The sequence below is a fragment of the Ctenocephalides felis genome, unplaced genomic scaffold, assembly GCF_003426905.1.
Source record: "Ctenocephalides felis isolate EL2017-DRISC unplaced genomic scaffold, ASM342690v1 CF-g0.4_SCAFFOLD_03572, whole genome shotgun sequence".
Taxonomy (NCBI): Eukaryota; Metazoa; Arthropoda; class Insecta; order Siphonaptera; family Pulicidae; genus Ctenocephalides; species Ctenocephalides felis.
In genome coordinates this window covers 10,971,520-10,991,313 of record NW_020539726.1, presented here as the reverse complement: position 1 = coordinate 10,991,313, position 19,794 = coordinate 10,971,520, and the positions used below count along the sequence as shown (strand labels likewise).

The window sequence follows — 19,794 nt, the reverse complement described above, 5'->3', positions numbered from 1 at the left end:
AAGTTAATAATTCGTCATAAAGATTATAGTTTAACTATTTCTGAATCCACAACCGTGTGTATGCCGTTCAGTGTACATTGTGCCTAATCAAATATACCGAAGATATTTGATGTAGCGACTCGGTGGATTTAATGACAAACGGTTCCGTAGATTGGTTGACATATTATATCAACCGATATATGAAAAACTCAATTTGCTTTATTTGCAACATGAATGAACTTATAAGCAATTAGATAAAACCGATTATTCATGTATCACATTTTGGTTTGCGAATCATCTAACAACTCAATCACATACTGATCAGCATATCTACAATTTCAATTTGTGGAGATGATGGCTAAATGTATTTGTAAAGATGTTGACCTTAATAAACTCATAATTTCGAATGTTTCTAAAATTAAAAATTATAGGCAATCTATTAACCTTACATGAGCTAATTTTAATAAGAGAACTATCTAACTATAGTGAATTATAATAATGAGAAATTTTAAGTAATTTCTCTTTGTTAAAATAAAACTCGAAACCAAAAGGCTAAAGAAATTTTTCAGCTGGTTAAAGCGCATTTTTTACCTCGAAACTAATACATAATTAATTTAACTTGAAAATTCTATGTAAAACTATTATGTAATAGCAAAGACATCTGCATACTTTTCAATAATTAAAAAAATACAAATGTATTTTAAAAAAAAATATAAAATTTGAACTTAAATAAGTAAATGATCTGAAGTAATGACCTATAACCAAAAACCGTTATTGGTAACCCTATAACAAATTTTAATTAATCTTAACAACCGTTCACAGACTAATACAATTCGGGTGTTCAATCAATAGAACTAATGACTTTTCTTCTTAATTAATGATACCTGGAGAAGGGTGCGTTTATTGACTTCATTTAATTAAAAATAAAAATAAAAGAAAACCATGATGTCTAAATTATATTTTTATACACACATACACACACACACATATATATATATATATATATATATATATAATATTCATATTTGAGAGTGTGTGCATATGAATATATGTTTTATAATATTTTTGATATGCCATAAGACTTAAACAAGAGACATCATTAATAAGTTTATTTATATGAGAGAAGCATATCAATTGTGATGCCTAAAATTAGAAAACAGGAAAACATTTTCTTAGAAAAATCAATAAAATAATAATATTAATATTTTAACGTTACAAAACCCATGGAATGTGCCAGTCGTGGTACAGTGGTAAATCACAAAGATTAACAGCCACCAGTTTTGAATTCGATCCTATTCTTGGCCAGCTTGATATCAAGCAGTTTGATAACAATTTTCACTTAAGATTAAAGATCTCAAATATGATCTCATGATCTGGGGCGTTGATGCAACATGTCTAATATATAGGTCGATTCTGCCGTAAAATAGACCAATGTTATGGCAAGGATATGTTACGTTCCAGTTTTTATATAAAATGGTACTAAATGTTGTTTAGGCTTTTACACATAAAATAGAACTTCACTCATATGTTATTAACTCGCATCACAAAGAAGCACTTATGATAACATCATGTGACAGGTTAAGTTTTCTATCTAAACGCTGGACTGCACACCAAAAACATGGTTTTGACAGTATTTGGTACCATTTTGTATGAAAATTCTTATTTAACATAGCCTTGTTATAACATATTGGTCTATTTCACGTCAGAACGGACCCCATAATCTCGTCTTATAAGAGTATAACCGGTGGGTTTCCTTTTCGAAAAATACTAGATTCAGTATTGTACAACAAAAACAGTAGCTCATTTCCAATCTTTATATTGTCTGGACAGCAATATCGTGCTGATTTGGCTTAATACTACGTCGGTTTTAAATATGGCAACCCTAACAGTTGTCTCATCTCTGCTTCATAAAGAGTTTGATCGTGTTTCCATACAGAATTGGCTCCACACTGGTAATGATTTTGATGCCAATTTATAGCTTTTTTCAAAAAAAAATCCGATATACCAATTTTCAACTGCTACATAACAGAGCCTTGCCATAACATTCGTTCCATTTCACAGCAGAATCGGTCCCATAATCTTGAGAGAATAGAGTATAAACGGTGGGTTCCATTCTTAAAAAATACTAAGTTCAGTTTTGTACAACACATAATTCTGATTGCTGCTGAAATATACAAGTAAAAAACATAAAAAATGTAAAGCTCAATCAAAATCATCCTAATAGTTAGATTTTTAATCGATTGTTAAGTACCTACACTAAACATTGAAGTAAAATGGAATCGAAATCTCAAAAAAATGTTTTGAGATACATGGGATTGATTTCATTATTGATATTGATTCGATAGGTAGTCTTTTTTATTACATTTTAACCCTTTCCACTCGCGAGTTCCAGAATTAATACGTAATTTGCCGCCGGAGCGTCGGCATCCAAGTGGGAAGGGTTAAGATTTAAATTTGTGTATTGAAACAAGGGCATTTTATAAATGTCAGTTAGTCACTATTTACACTACGTAGTACATTTGTCGATGTCGATGCATCTGCGACTACATTTTATTATTAGTCTGCATTAGTAGTAAGTCAGTAGTGACAGTGTGTGTATAATTAATTTAATAGGCCCTCAGAGAGTAAGAGAAAATCGTCAAGTCATGTCACTAATGACGCGGCCACTTAATACGGTCCTGTGTTTTTTATTTATTTGTTTTATTGTTCGTATATTATGACTTTATTTTTGTTCGTACAGTATAGTGCGTGCATATGTGCATTTTATTGGTTGTCTCCTGGTACATAGACAATCCATCCTGCACGATGCCGATAAAACACTTTCACTTACTTAAATTGTTGCAAAAGGTGCTTTAATTAATGTCACGTAGAATCAAATGATTTTGTTCATTATTAGTTAGTAGAGTAACTTGAATTAGTTGTGCGATGCTTATTATTTTTGATGTTGAGATGAAATTCTTTTATTTTACTTTTGTCTATTTATATTTTTTGTATTCGCATAGTTCAAAGCAAACATCTTTTTATAGATCTCATCTATTAAGCAATAGATCCCATAGAGTCAGCATAGATAAAAATTTCACTGTTTCGGGTTCGCTCGTAAGTAAGTGGCTAGAACGTCTGGACCTTAATCAGAAGTTCCGGGTTCGATCTCGCATTGAGCAGCCTGTTGTCAAGCAGTAGTGACATCAATTTTCACTTGGAAATATAAATACTACCAATATGTGTCCGTGTGAAAAAGCCCTGATTTAGAATTGATGCGTCAATATTAGTCCTTGCACGTAAATTGCAATAATAACTTATAGTATAACTACATATATAGTATATAGCATAGTATAGATATAGTACAACTTTTAACACCCATTAAGGGATTCTTAAGTTCTTATTGTTGTTCATCAAACAAAAATAGTTCCTGGTAATGCTTTAAAAAATGATTACGACTAAGTTATGAAACGTGCATGATTTTTTATATATTGACAAATAAAGGGCCTCTACGGCTCAAATAATTTATTTGACGATTAATGACAATGCTATTTTTTGCAAAATTGGTTTTTATTTTAATTAGATTTTTTTTTGTATTTATTATTGATGACTATTTGCAACACAATTACATAACTTTTTGTTTTCTTAATAAAGTTACTATTCTCCATTTGGTTGACGATGTTCGATATCGCATTTTCAATATGGACAGAATCAAATCTATCCGTTGATAGAAAAAAGTGATCTAATTGAATGGAAGAAAGAATGAAAACATTTAACTAATTTTAATATATTTATATTTATATTCACAAATTTATATATAATTTATATTGATTAATTAGTTATTAAATAAAATAGTGTACCTACTACCTATAGTGTACCCACTCGGATTAAATTTTAAAATATTGAAAAAAGTACAATCAAATTATATATTAACAAAAAATTTCTGAAAACATTTTTTAAGTATCTTCTTGTATATGAAAAGTGAAATAAAAAAAGTGAGTAGTAATACAAAGAAAGTGATAAATTTTTAATTCATTGTAAATGATGTCTAGTCAAAATTATTTTAGTATTTGCTCTACTTAAAACGCTGTATGAACCTAACGCGAAACATAAGGTAACAAATTAAAACTGTTTTATAATTGTTAAATCCGTTAGAACAAATATATGAATAGGTTTAATTAGTGTAGTATAGCTACTTTCATTTGCATTTTATATTATCTAGTTTAATAAATAATAGTTCAATTATCTGAAATAATATTGCTTGTTTTAAAATGACATCTGAAGTGTAAAAAAATCCTTGTTGTAGCATTTTAGTTTTGTTATTTATGGAAAATATGAATTAGTTCTAGACAATGAAATTCATAATTGTGATATTTGAAGAATACATATAACTCACATTACGATATAATGTTGTCATATAAAGGCGTCGCGGCTTGTTAAATTTATTATTTGTCTAATTATGTGTTCTGAAACGTCGTTTATTAGTTATTTTTCTTATTCGCAATAGTTATATTTTACACAATTTTTTACGCATCAATTATAACAATATATGCTTACAATAAACATATTTTTATATGAACATTTTATTGTAAAGTATGTAAATCAATAGATCACGTTACTAATACAATGCTTTAAATAGATTGCTAAAAAAAATTAAAATTTAGTGTTTATATAGAGTAGGGCAGGCACAAAGGTCCAATTTGATTTTAATTATTTATTCTGTGTAAACCAAATGAACTACAACAAATAACAAATGTCAAACAAACAACTATCAACTATGTTCTGAAAAATTTCTAGTGAATTCTTAATTATAGTGTATACAAAATGTGCTATATTTTTCTGTTTTTCTAAAATTTGTTATGTCGCTTTTTACCCCATAGTCTGGATAAAAAGGACAGTCATGAGGCAATCAGATCCAATATCTTAATTTTAAATTTATAGAGATCTTACGAAATAATATCCACATTAATCAAACAATGCGAAATATAATTTTTATAGGCACATTTTTCACAAAGGTAACACTGTATATAAACTTGATTTTCATCATAAATATTCATTAGCAGAGTTTGAATAACTATTAATTTCATTAGTTTTCTATTGTTTACACCTACTTTAGGGTGAAGTTTGAGTTGTTTTTTTACCCTTTCATAGAATCTAATGAAATCTGTTGAATCTAACTTAAAAATAACAATATATCTTATAAAACTATTAAGTAACGTATAATTAAAAACTATAATAAGGTCTTGTATGAAAACAACAGTGCTCATAACTAAAAAACTATCAACGAAAGAAAATTCTTTTATGATGAATTTTCAAACATTGCCTTATCTCTTGATAGCGACGTCGTAGGAACAAAAGTGATGGCTGGTTATTCATTTTTTCCCTCTACTTTCAAATATTTTGCTAAAAAATTCCTAACTGCTTGGTTTTGACATATCGGTGGTCGACTTTTTACCCGCGGATCTTCAAGCCCCACTCTATCCTAATTTGAATTGACCACATTTCTATCTAATATAAATTTATAACTGTAAATTATCGAAAATGTATTGCAATAATACGAATGACCATGGATTTGATGGATTTGAATGGATAAGTTTAAGGGAAGATTGTTTTATTACATTATATTTTACTAAATGAAATTTCAACATTTTTGCTCAATAATTGAAATTATTGAAATTATTCACATAAGAATCAATCAATCAAGTACAAGTGGTTAAAAAAGTAAAATCTTCACTACATTTACAAAAGAATAGTCAGTCACTTCATAGAATACTCGTTGCCAGCGCAAAATTAAATCAGAGTGTGTATATTATTTTCAATTATATGTTTATATTGTTGTAAATATTTATTATTTATTTCATAAAAAAATATCGCCGCTAATGTTAAGATTCAAATACCATAGATGCGCTGCTAGTCTCATTAAGAGAGTTAGCCTTTAATGAATCTAATGACTTTCAATATTTTTCACATAGCAGATAGATGTTCGTATATAATTATATAATTATTAATATTAATTATATCGCCCATTATTATTATTTATTAATTATAATTAAACAGTGAGTGGTTTGCTTGGGCAGAGTGATTAATTGATTTCGTGATTCATTCTTTGCGATGATTGAAATAAAATTTTATAATTATTGGGTACCTTTATTATTGAAAACTCTTAACATAATAAGAGATAAGTGAAAAGAACTCTTTTGTATAAACAGAACATTGTGAGAACAGTAAGAATACACGTGTGAAATTAATTTAATCAGGATTTATATTTATATCGAGCCGAGCGTAAAAACAAAAATATATTATGTTCACTAACATAGTTTGAGAAGAATGATAATTGAAAAGGAACAATTTGGTATCGGTAATGTTTCTCATTATTGCAAAAACTGAACCTTTAGCCTGGCAGAGATCTAAAAAACAACAAATAATAAATAATAAAGTAAATTAAGTTAAAACAAGCTATTTTACAAGAGATAAATTATGTAAATAGTTAATTAAACTCTGCTTATGTATATTTTTGATAAAATGCCAGATCTAGGTTATTTTCAGTGTTATCTCTGTAAAAAATGCATCTTTGAAATTTATATTTTGCATTGGTTGAAAAATACTTCTTTCGAAATTAAAATAGGACATTGGATCTGTCTGTCCTCTGGCCGCCCTAATTTATTCCGCCTACGGAGCAAAAAGAACCAAGTTACAAAATTTTGGAAAATGGAAAAAACACACATTTCTACAATAATGAATTAGCTGGGACTTTTACTGAATATACAGTTCGATTGTTGTTTATTTGATATATATTTTATGCTGTAATGTAATTCGTCTAGATTTCACAATATAATTGCTCAAAGTTAAACTAGACTTTTGTGCCCCGTCCTACCCTATATGTAAGATGATTAGGTTAAATAATGTTCAAGGATAGCAATACTATTTCATTAACTTTGCATTTAAATTAGCTTAGTAATATCAATTATATTAAATGTTTAATGATCCATGCATATTCAGATTTATTTATAGACCGAAATTAATAATATCACGGAACAGTGAGTAATTTTTAGGTTCACATATATATGATCAAGGTGTTAATGCTTAGTAATTTATTAACTTTCCGTAGGGTAGTTATAGTAATGGACCAAAAATCGAGAATGAAAATTTTTGCATATCTTCACTTCGTGAAGGTTTTTGAACATTGTGGCATACCTCAGAAAAAATTGATTGATTTGACGCACCAATCGATTTGAATGGTTCAAAGAACATTCGATTCCTATTGACAGGGAGATGTGCTGATTAGTTTTTGGTAAAGTCAAGTCCAGCTGTTACGGAGATACAGAGCAAAGAGTGCAGAAAATAGAAATCGAGATTTTAGGAGAACTGAGCCTCCGACTTGAATAATCTATAAAACATTCAATTCGTAATTATGGGAGAAGTAGTGGTTAGTTTTTGGCAAGGGCAGGTCTAGCCGTTTGAAAGATACGGAGCTAAATGTACAAAAAATTGCAGTTTTTGAGAGAACTGCAATTCGAAGCATCCGATTTGAATGATTCAAAAAACTTTCTGCTTTGTGTTAACGAAACAATTTCTTTTGAAACTTTTTAATTCAGTTTATATAATTCTTATAAATATTAGACAATGCTGAACTAACTGATGTGCTTATTTTTGCTTATTTTTGTGATGATATCAATTATTTTATGTATGATGTTAAATGATGTTTGATATGATTGTTTTCAAATCTGAAAAACGACATATCGCTATGCAGTTTCTATCAAAAAAACTCAGAAACTCAAATCCAAAGAATTATATTGCATAGTACAAACTTTTTGTTCAGACAAAAAATGCATCGAAGTTCAATAAAAATTTTAGAATAATTGTCTTAATACGAGACCATTAATCGGATTATGACTATTTATTAAAAACTTAATCATTAAATATAAGATCTTAATTTTTATAAAATTTTTAGTTTGAATAGAAAAGTTAATTTTAATGTTACTCAAATATTTATATGCAAAAGACTTAGAAAGAAAAATTTAATTTATTTTAATTTATAATATTTTGTTTATGTATTTGTGTCTTGATGCAGATATAGAGTGATTCAAATTACATATTTTGATTGTTGTAATATTTTAATCGAAGAACCACATATATAAAATGTATAAAATATAATAGAACAAACTTTAAAAACGTTATAAGTAATTATTGCTTAGTTTTTTCGTTGATATTACCAAATACATATACTGTTACTGAACCAAAAGTTACTTTTTATACTATTGATAGTAAATGCTGGTAGAAGCTCAAGTGCCGCAGTTTGCACACTACTGCTTTATGTATTGTAACATATTCAACACTCATAAACAATAAATACCACGTGCGCTAATTAATTTTAATTGATTTTTTTGCTAGAACTGAATATTTATCAATTGTTAATTTATATTATTTATTTTATTATAATTAGATAAAATAATTACAACTTTTCCGAAGTAGCTGATTATCATACACTTTTGATTGCAGAAGACCTTGTGAGTTAGTTTGTTTCGTTGGATCATGTGAATTGTAAATTAAATAAAGAAAAATCAATAGTATATAAAATAGATTTAAATAAATATATTGTTGAATATAAATAATATAGTTGTGAGGCATCCTGTTACTTAGTTAATTAGTTTAAACAAATTAATTAGGTTTGCTCTAATTTATATTGTAATCTGTTTTTTAAATTGCAGTGCCACTGAAGATGATATTAATATTCTAATCGCATTGAAATAATATAGATACTGTAAAAAAATCAATTTCTTTTCGATGTATTTTCCTGAAGAATTAGGTTCACACATTTCAACGGAATTTTTGAACTTCGGCCTTATTTTTATCCTTCACCTATGATTTTTTTTCACAAAGTTATGTTTTCCTCTTTCAGTGGTACACCGTAGATTTGGACGCCATGAGCAGCCGTTCACGCTCTCTTTGGCATCCTTTATCTTTAGATGGAACTACTAAGAGGTGGTTGGCAGGAGCTAAAACTACTGCTTCAAATTTGGCACTCCAAATCTACCATTCTATAGCTCGAATGCTTTTGGGACTGTTTATGACCCAGACTGACGTTAATGGGTAAGATTTAACAAAAAATCCGTAAAATATTTATTAATCGTCGATGATCATTACCCGAATACAATTAGTTAGTATTGAAAAAAAAAGAAAGAGGTCGAAACAATTTAAATGGGTATAAATAAAATAATATCCTTCTTATTCGCTTATCCTCATATCACTAATGTTATTTTTAAAATGTTAGAGAGTTAGAGAAATAATTTTATTTTTCTTACAAATTCAGAAAAATATAGAATGTTTTTTATATGTTGAAAATTATGAAGTGAACGTACGGTTTTGTATGTGGTGAGGTCCTTATTTTGGAGAAAGAAATCTCTACTACATGATGACATCGATTGAAGAATATGATGTTTTATGCGTAATTGATGTCTAAAGTGATAGAAAACGATTTGACGATTATTGCCTGGTTTCGTAAAAATGTGATGACCATTATATGTTTCATAATTCATATTTCAAATTTAAAATAATCTAAATATTTAAATCTATTTCTTTGTTGATCAATAACATTATACGTTTATATTATAATTACAAGTTATCAGGAATTCACTCATTAAAAATACAAAGAACCATACACTCATAATGAATAAATGAAATTCATTATGTGTACAAAAGGCGAATATTTTTTACCGTAATGAAACAATGCAAGAATCAAAACGAAAAAGAAAAAAGTGATCAGGTAACTTAATGAGTACGAGTAAGACCTCGTTTTTTAATTGCGTTTGCAATTATAAAGCAATAATAATTATATAAATGTAATTAAAAATGAGTCACCGTACTTTGAAAGTCACACAAAGAACGGAAGAAACACTACGCATGTATGAAATTAAAAAAGGTATACAGAGCATGTATTTATGTATACAGAATTCTGATGAATTGTTATTTAGATATCGATGTATGCGTGATGATCGCCAGAGGTATATTTCGATACGATTCTTTTAATTAAGCACTTCTATTTTTTATCAATCTTAACTATTTATTATGCTAGAACAATTTTTTTCTAGGAGCTATGGAGTTTTCGAATTTTTTTGTGTATCACATAATATTACACATACCCAAGGAGATTTTAGTTAAATTTACTACTGTAATATATTATTTTGATGTTAAATTATATTAGAGTAGATCGGGGCTTAAAGGTCCGTGGGAAAATGGTCCATCAACGATATCTCAAAAACGAGTAAAGTTATGATATTTATAATAACAATATTTGAAAGTAAAAGGCAAAAGATGTATAACCAGCTACCACCTTGATTCTTACTACTTTGCTATCTGGATATAAATGGCAATGTTTGAAAGTCCATAAAAAAAGTGTTTTTTGTTGTGAGCACTGTTATTTTATTATTTTTAAGTTAAATTCAACAGTCTTTTTATATAACCTCTATAAAAGCTTACACGGGAATGGGATAAAAAGGATCAACTAAACCTTTACTCTGGCAAAAAAGTAACCAATAAAAAATAGCAAATAAAATATAAATGCAGTTAAAAAAAAGCTATTTTACAAAAAGTAAATTATAAAAATAGTTATTCTAACTCTGCTGATGAATATTTCTGACGAAATACCAGATCAAGATTATATAATTTTATCTTTTTAAAAAATGTGTCCATAAAATTTATATATTGTATTTGTTGAATATTGTAGCTATTATTTCATAAAATCCATTTAAAATTGAAAATGAGACAATCGATTGTTTGTCTCGTGGCTGTCCCATTTTACCCCGCCTATGATGCAAAAAGACAAATTTACCCGCCAGGTGACAAATTTTTGAAAAATAGAAGAAAAACATATTTTTACAATGATGAATTAGTTCAATTTTACCACAGATAGTTGTTCGATATGTGGTATTTGTTGTGATATAATTGATTTGATTTTCACAATATAATAGTTGAAAGTCAAATTGGATATTTGTTCTATACTCTATATAGTTTTTACTACATCTGTTAAGAAATATTCCAAGTACATTTTTCAAATCAGAACTAATATAACAGCTAAGGTAATGATAAGAAATTTTGTGAAAATATGACTAAAAATTCAATATTATGAAATAAATATTGTATTAATTAAACCTATCTAAATACTATATATAAAAAAATATCACTGAGACTTTTTTCAAACGATATCTTTTAAATACATATCTGTGTTGCTGCAAATGACTCAAAAGGCTAATTGTAATTAAATTATTTCTTCGAACTTACACAGTGCAAACTTGATTTTTTAATAATATTGATGTGTGTAAATGCAACACAATATACTGCCCTGTGAACTTTCATACTTTAAAAATATATATTATACTTAAATGTAAAGATTTATATCTATGCATTTATGAATTTGTATCAGTTTCATCTAGTTCACTAGCTTTAAATTATAGTAAAATATTTACAATATTGTTTTGATTTGTTAATAGCCAGCAGATAAATTCTTAAAATATTAGCCCATCACGGGGTTTAATGTTTGAGAATTAAAAATAATAACTATAAAAATATATCTCAAAATCGTTTTAATAGGTAGGGAAGACTGGGTACGGTTGTGCCAGGGTATGGTAGTGCAGTCGTCATAACAGCTGAACTATATAAATTTTGAAATAAGGTCTAAAGGGAGAATGATAAAGTATGTTTGTTCTAACAAGTTACCATTATTGCATTTCTGACAATAAAACACTTTGGTATTTATACCTATTGTATTTTAACCCATATTTATGCCTATCATAACAGATTGTGACACTTTTTGACTATTCCATCGTATTCAGGGACAGTATTTTAGTATTTTCACGTAGATAAATGTTTAAATTGCTATCTTATTTACTTTTCTTCGAGCTAACTGATAAATTAATAAAATTATTGCTGATAAAAAAAAGTGGCACAACCGTGCCCAGTCACCCCTACTACTTGTTATATTGTACTTGTTGTATTGAAGGAAGCCGAAAAAGCAATGAAAATTGTTTTTCTTATATTAATGAATATATTTTAAAACCCAGTTTATTTCACATAAACATTTTGAATGCTTCCTTCTACTACACATTAAGTGTAAGTGCAAACTTATACTTGTTGTTCTTTAAAATTATTTATCAAAGTTCAAAATAAACTTTAAACATAAAAAAGGTTGAAGGTCGCTAGACATTTCCATTTGCAAATTATCATCCAAAAGCATTCTTTTATGAATTCTTCTAAAAATCGGTGGATTTTTTTTTATTAACTACCTGTTCAGTCTTCAGGTATTTTTCAGCTTTATTGACTTATAAGATCTTTTAATAACACAATGAAACCGAAACTTGGCGTGTACATTTGACGGGAAATCCTTTTGATTGTAACTCCTGGCTATCTTTTACATCACGCAAGTTGCTGATCTACATACAACTCTTTGTGTAACGTTTCGGTATATAATATTCGACATCCGTCTTTTTCGTTTTTGGGTCGGTATTTATTTTTAAAATTTTTTTGGTCGGCTGCCGCACTCGGATCGGAGGTTAATGAGTGGCCGCTTGCAGAGTAATTATAAAATCATTAACTACACAACATATGCCGTGTACTGGTGTTACGCGCTCGCGTAACAAACAACAATGAAAAATATGAAACACGAAATAAAAAGATGAAATGACGTGCATCACTGATTTGTAAGGTGAACATAATTAATACAACAAAAAATGAACTCTGCTTGCATCGGCTGTTACAATCTGACTGATGGTTCATCCTCCGGTCAATACCGTAACAATATTTTAACTTGGATGCATTGATTGAATGTGGTTATATTTATATAGACTTAAGATTACAAAGAGTGTTCTTAGATAATATTTATTAATGCAATTGTCTTAACGAACATAAATTTATTGTTTTATTTATTTTTAATTCCTTGATCACGATACTTATGGTAGGTTATGGCCGCGGCACAAAAGTCCAACTTGACTTATATTTTGAAAATCAAACCCATAATATCACAACAAAAACACATCAAACAAACAACAATCTGTCTATATGTTTAGTAAAACTACCATCTCATTCATCTTGGTAGAAATGAGTTTTTTGCCGTTTTCAAACATTTGTAACCTGGTCCTTTTTACCCCACAGGCTGAATAAATTCGGACGCCCAAGTGAAAAATAAGTGTTGTCCTGTGTTTTATTTTAATTTTAGATGAATTTTACAAAATAATAGCTATATTATTCAACCAATGCAAAATATAAATTTAATGAGTGCATTTTAAGATAATACTGTAATAACTTTGATCTGGTATTTTGACAAAAATATTCAACGGAGTTGGAATAACTGTTTATTTAATTTATCTCTTGTAAAATTGCTTTTTTTAACTTGATTCACTTTTTTATTTGCGTTTTTTATTTTTTACACCTTTGCCACGGTAAAGCTTCAGTTGGTCCTTTCGACCCCGCTCAGGTGTAAGCTATTATGGAGGTTATTAATAAAACATCTGTTGAATCTAACTTAAAATTAACAATCCATTTTATAAAACAAATAACTAAAGAATACTTAAAAATTATAATCAGATCTTGTGAATGAAGCAACAGTGCTCAAAACAAATAACAAAAAAAACTTTTGTTATGGATTTTTTAACATTGCCTTTTTTACCGACCGCGACGTCGTAAGAATCTAGATTATGGGTGGTTATACATCTTTCTCCCTCTACTTTCAAATATTGTTGTTAAAAAATTCTTAACTTCACTGGTTCTAGTGATATTGGTAATGGAGTTTTTTACCCGCGGACCTTCAAACTCTGCTCTACTCTACCTGTACGACCAATTATTTTTTGGAAAATTCACATTTTATGAATGTAGTTCGAACCACATACTTGTGCCAATAACTTTTATAAAATAAAATAATATATCATCAATATTAGATTAATTCTACTAATAAAATAATCTATCAAATATAAGAAGGCTAACCGTTGAGCTACCATAGAAATGCTGCGTAAAAGGAGAAGTTTGATCACAATAGGTCATATGGCTGAAGATCTGATTGCTGTTGAATTGAAAATATACAAATATCTTGACAATTCATATGAATTTGTAATAGATTAAAATCTCTTGCCATATTTTTACTACAAAGTTCCGCAGCTTCTAATAATTTATAAGTATCAGATGGATTGGTTCATTTGATGAAGAACCAATTCATATCTCAAAATCAAAGAGAGATTTATAAACCATTGCATTTACCAGAAAAGTGCATTTAGTTATCAAATAATATCAGGCATTTATTACATTATATCTATACCAATATTATAACTAAGAAAAGTATTAGACTTATTTGCTTTCCACGTTTTTGGTGGGTTTATTGAAGCACAGAATTGGGACTACCGAGGTTTACCACAGAATAGTATATGTATGAACAAGTTTTGATCTTTGAGTTTTATTGGCATGCAAAAATATGAAAACTTTTAAATTTGATGGGATTTCTTTGTTTGACTTTGGTAAATTTGTATGCTATCAATACCAAGCACACAGCGGAAATTACTGAATCATTTTTGAATTATCTGCTTATCTCTTTTTATATATTTAGGCAGATGTCATAACTATTTGTTCTATAAGCTGGTTTGATGTAATTGCTCAACCTAGAAGACAACCCAGTGGCTGATCATTCTATTTCTCATGAGAGCCGCGAAAGTCTAATTTCACTTAAAACCAAATTTTAGACTATGATTTCAACTTGTGAAAACTGATATCTTTGCTGCTTGATATTAAGATAACCTAAGTGAATATGGACTCTGGAACATGTGTTTGCAAAACCAACTAGTTGGTATTGGTATTTAGCTTTGAGGCAAGTTACATGAACTTCCCGATATGTGTAAATAATTGACTTAATCAATAAAAAATAAATTAATTTATGAGTGGATTTATTACACATAATTGAAAACGAACGAACACGTTAACTCGGAGTATTTTCAAAAAGCAACTTTTCAAAAATCAACAATTATTATATTTGAACCAGTTTCCGTAGGATTTTAATGGTTTAGTATATTTATTAAGACTAAGTACTACATTGTTCTACCAAGTAAATCGTCTAATTTTAATTTTAGCTAACGTCAAAAAAACTACTCATTTTCTCAAACTTTGATGAAATTTTAAAATTAAATTACTTGTCGTAATTCGTATTACAGTAAGTTCTATAAAACCATGATATATATCGCTAAAAAAATCCATGAAAATCGTCTTAAATTTTTTTTTCAACAGTTAATTACAAGAAAACGGCTCGGTAGATTTTCACCTAAAACTAATCAGTACCATTCCCAGCTAATATCTTTCGAACAGTTTATGATTTTTTAAAATCGGTTCAGTAGGATAAGCTTAAATGTGGACGAAAAGTTTAACACTATTTTCAAATTACAAAGAAACGGCTTGGCAGATCGTCGCACAAAACTGACAAACGATAGTCCTCATCGAAATATATCAAATGGCTTTTAAATTTTTGAAATCGGCCCAGCCGTTTTCGAAAAAACGTCGATTTACGGCAAAAAATCTGTTCACATACACACACAAACATATACTTTTTCCAAAGGTCTCATTCGATTCAGAATGGCTTGAAACGTCGAGAAAACATAAAATTAGCGAATCGGATTTTTTTATGAAAACATAAACTTCTCCTTCGGGAAGTTAATAATTTTATTATTAAACGAGTCGACTTTATTTTTCTTAATTCAAATTTAGAGAGATATCAGAACTATGTGTTCTATAAGCTGGTTTGATGTAATTCGTTAACCAAGTTTTACTAGAAGTCTACCCAGTGGCTGATCATTCTGTTTCTTATGAGATTAATATTAGATTTTTTATATTGACGCGAAAGTCTATTTTCTCTTGAAACTATATTTTGAACCTATAATTTCGAGTAAAAACTGATATCTTTACTGCTTAATATTAAGATGACCTAAGTTAATATGGAATCCGGACCATGTGGTTACAAAACCAATTCTTACCACAGAGACAAAGAAGCTTATATGCTCATTATATCATCATAAATCTATGAGATTGTGATATGTTCCAAGTCCCCGTAAATTACACGTAAATACTTATTATTCAAGTAATAAGAGCATTATTTTTTTTCAGTATTCTCATGATCTATCTAAGATATTTGACATAACATAATTGATAAAACAGAAAGCAGTTAGAATTGTATCTTGAAGCAATAACGACATATGTACAATTTTACAACATATTTTTATATATCAGTTTAATAATAATACTCAATATAATAATCTGTTATTATATTTTTTAACCAACATTATAGGGCAAGGTTGTGATTCAGATTTTATATCACTTTCAATCAAGGTTGCAAACTTTCGTGTTATCATTATATATCCAATACTATTTAGTATAATATTTTAGTTTATTGTTAAAATAATCGACTTTATGTCGCTTAATTGTATTGAGTTTTTTGTTCTACAATTATACATAAATACATTAGCATCTTGATATATGTATCAAAGAACACCAGGCCGACAAAAAATGAAATTAAAACCATATAACCACAGTAGAATCGGAATCCAAAATGAACCTATTAAAATGACATTAGTCACAAAGCTCGGAGCTTCTAAATTTCGTAAATTATTATATAGTAATTCTCAGGGAGTTAGAAAATTATTATACCAAATTGCAGACGATACTAATATGAGAATTAGCGTCTAAAATATTACAAAAAGGTACAAATTGATACCAAGGACGGCGACAAAAAGTTCTGAGAAAAGATCAGATATTTTTGTATATTTTTAATATTTTAAATATACGTGTTATATAATTAAAATCATACTCATTATATGATATAAATAAAATAATTGTAGTGACATTTTTCTTTATGCTTTAAAGGAGTCAGGGGCGTTTTTGCTATTGAACAACTCTGTAAAATTTTATCGTATAAGTAATTTGTATTTAAGGACATGTTATAATTACATAAATTGTTTTTACTTATTAATGCAATTTTACACGAATAAATATGGTCAATTTTATATTGCTTCGTTTTTTTCATACCTAGCAATATTAATAAATAAAGCAATTATAGCTTTGCATCTTTTGCTTTGAAAAATATAGATTAATTGGATGTATTTCTAAATATTGTTAATCAAATTTCTAGAATTAAAAAATATTAGCAAATATAAAATAGAATTTACTACGTCACTGAAAAATATGCGTGTTCACAATATCAAGCGATTATATGTTTTTTATGATATTTTTTATCAAAATTTAAGTACGAGTTAATTATCACTTTCGGCCTAAGGATTTCATACTTTAACGCTTCGTATGTTACACATGAAAATTACACGTGAGTTTCAAGTTATTATAAAATATAATAGCTTAGTAAACGAGATATTTGTCTATTTGTTACAAACAATTATGTTATGATATTATATCATACAAAACAGTAGCAATGAACTTTAGATAAAATTATAGTCTAACGCCATGGGAACAGACATACAAATCTTTCCCGTATTTTTTTCATCTAAATTATCATGTGATAGAAAAAATATAATTTAGATTTAGTTTGATATGAACACTTAGATTAACTCGATGGTTAAGCTGGATCTTACATTTACTTTGAAATCATTTGAAAAATCAATTAGCATAATCATATCTTAATTCTTTTTGTGTACTGTTATCCTTTATTTCTTTATTGTCTGAGCAATAGTTAACAAACGCATGTACAATTAATTGCATTTATGAAATTGAGAATGATCTCAGTAGTAATTAATAAATTTTTCTCAATATTCTGATTTTGAATATAAAATGTATTTAAATTAACAAATAATAAAATACAGTTTATTCACTTTATTATATAAATGCTTTCCACATTTGCATTTCACGTTTCACAATTGCGTGCAAAATGTGGTTATTTCTCCATTTAAAACACTATAAAGAACCTATTAATTTGTTAATTTTAGTTTTTCCTCAAATCTTTTCAGATAAACTTTTTTGCAAGTTAAGCATTGGTTAAAAATGAATAATGAGACAATTTCAATGGTTTTAATATTTAATTTCATAATTGGTTTTTTGACTAGCATATTTCATAATACTAATTATATGCACATAAAATATTCCAAGCTACATATTTAATATAAAAAAGATTTTTATGAATTTTATATAAATTTATTTTATATTACTTCTTAAATTAATTAAAAAAATATTTCACAAAGGATTTTTGTTAACTTTGTTTTAAATAATATGTTTCATTAAAAATATTTTTGTTTTAATTTTTTATTCATAAACTTTGTTTAAATGCTTTTGTTATGTTGTGTTGCATATTATTGTTATTAACGACAATCAAAGTCCATATAAACTATTTTGGTGTTTATACCTATTTTTTTGACCTATTTTTATGCCAGTCCCTGGGAATGTGGTGCCATTCTCTTATATAATTCGATTTTATAACTAAACCATCGTATTTAAGGAAGGTTTTCAGTATTTCCACGTACTCAAAAGTTCAAATTACCATTTAATTTACTTTTTCTGTAGCTAACTGGTAAATTATCAAAATTATAGCATATCAAAAAAAAAGTAGCCAACCGTATCCTGTCTCCCCTACTTTATCATTTCAATTTATAATTTATAAAAAAATATAAAAATTTAATTAATAATTATTAAAATTAAAAATTAATTTAGTTGTTATCATTGTATTTCTTATAAAACAATCATTAGATCTAAATAATGTGATGACCCATGTAAAATTTTCGTATTCGAGCTTTGATTACTAAGTTATTACATGAATAATACAAGAAAGGACAGTTTTCTATAGCGGCCTAATAATAAATTAAGGTTGGAATCTGTTAATAAATGTATCATAGTATTTGCTTGAAGCGTACCGGCTACGCGTGTGACGCTCGCTACGTACACGTGGTATGCTGCGATAACTCGCGCTGTGCAATACAGCTTGGAAGCGTAACTATAAATACGAACGACTATACTGTATTAGACGTGTCATTTGAAAGGAGAGACGGTTAGCACTCCCCTAGACAAGGATGGAACACATAAATGGTTAAGTGGCACTTGAAAAAGGCTTAACCGACCATTTTTTTTTAAATATTTACATAATATGAATTTAAAATTTTAGTTATAATTAATTAATTTTAATTAATTGACAATATAAATTATAATTAAATCATTAATAACATAATATTAATTTGTCTAAATAATATAAATGCTTTTCAATAAGCGTTTAATAATCAATATAGCGGTGGTTTATTGATAGTAAGCAAACACTAATAATATGGGTAAATAATAAGCAGTAAGCGTTTAATAATCAATAGCAAATAAATAAATAAATAATAAGCAATAGCAAATAAATAAATAAATTAATAATCAATAATAAATAAATGAATAAATTAATAAATAAAATAAAAAATAATGAACAATAAGCGTTTAATAATATGCGCAATAAGATAATATTGCTTATTTATAAATCAAACATATTTTATATTGAAAAGTTTCGAACGAGTTTGTGATAGATATAAAAAATTAAGTTTTTTTTGCTTTTGGCATCTTACCGTTAACTAATTAATTTAAAAGAATCAATCAACAATGTATTTTACGCACTAAAGTACAATATTTGCATATTTTATTACTATTATATGCACGTTGTTACAAAATATCATCAATTTTAGTATGTCTATTGCGAATTTGTCAGTTCAAAAATACTATTTAAACTAAATAGGAACTAATTAAATAACATTTTAGATTAAAATATTTAGTGGAAAATTGGAAATAGTGTCAATTCATCGTGTATCTGCACTCCAACAAGTTTAAACATTTTTTTTTTAAATGTATAAAATA

General features: G+C 27.7%; 1 protein-coding gene and 1 non-coding gene across 2 annotated transcripts in view; both read left to right on the top strand.

Moving 5' to 3' along the window:
• The window catches only part of LOC113388067 (methyltransferase-like protein 9), a 120,284-nt gene that overhangs the window by 8,036 nt on the left and 92,454 nt on the right, over nt 1-19,794 (top strand). Inside the window, exon 2 of the mRNA XM_026625477.1 lies at nt 8,858-9,048. Coding sequence (XP_026481262.1) covers nt 8,858-9,048 — 191 coding nt within the window. The remainder of the gene's footprint in view (nt 1-8,857; nt 9,049-19,794) is intronic.
• Nucleotides 18,940-19,042, top strand: LOC113388640. Its single transcript, XR_003368191.1, has one exon. It is a non-coding gene; the product is annotated as a U6atac minor spliceosomal RNA (small nuclear RNA).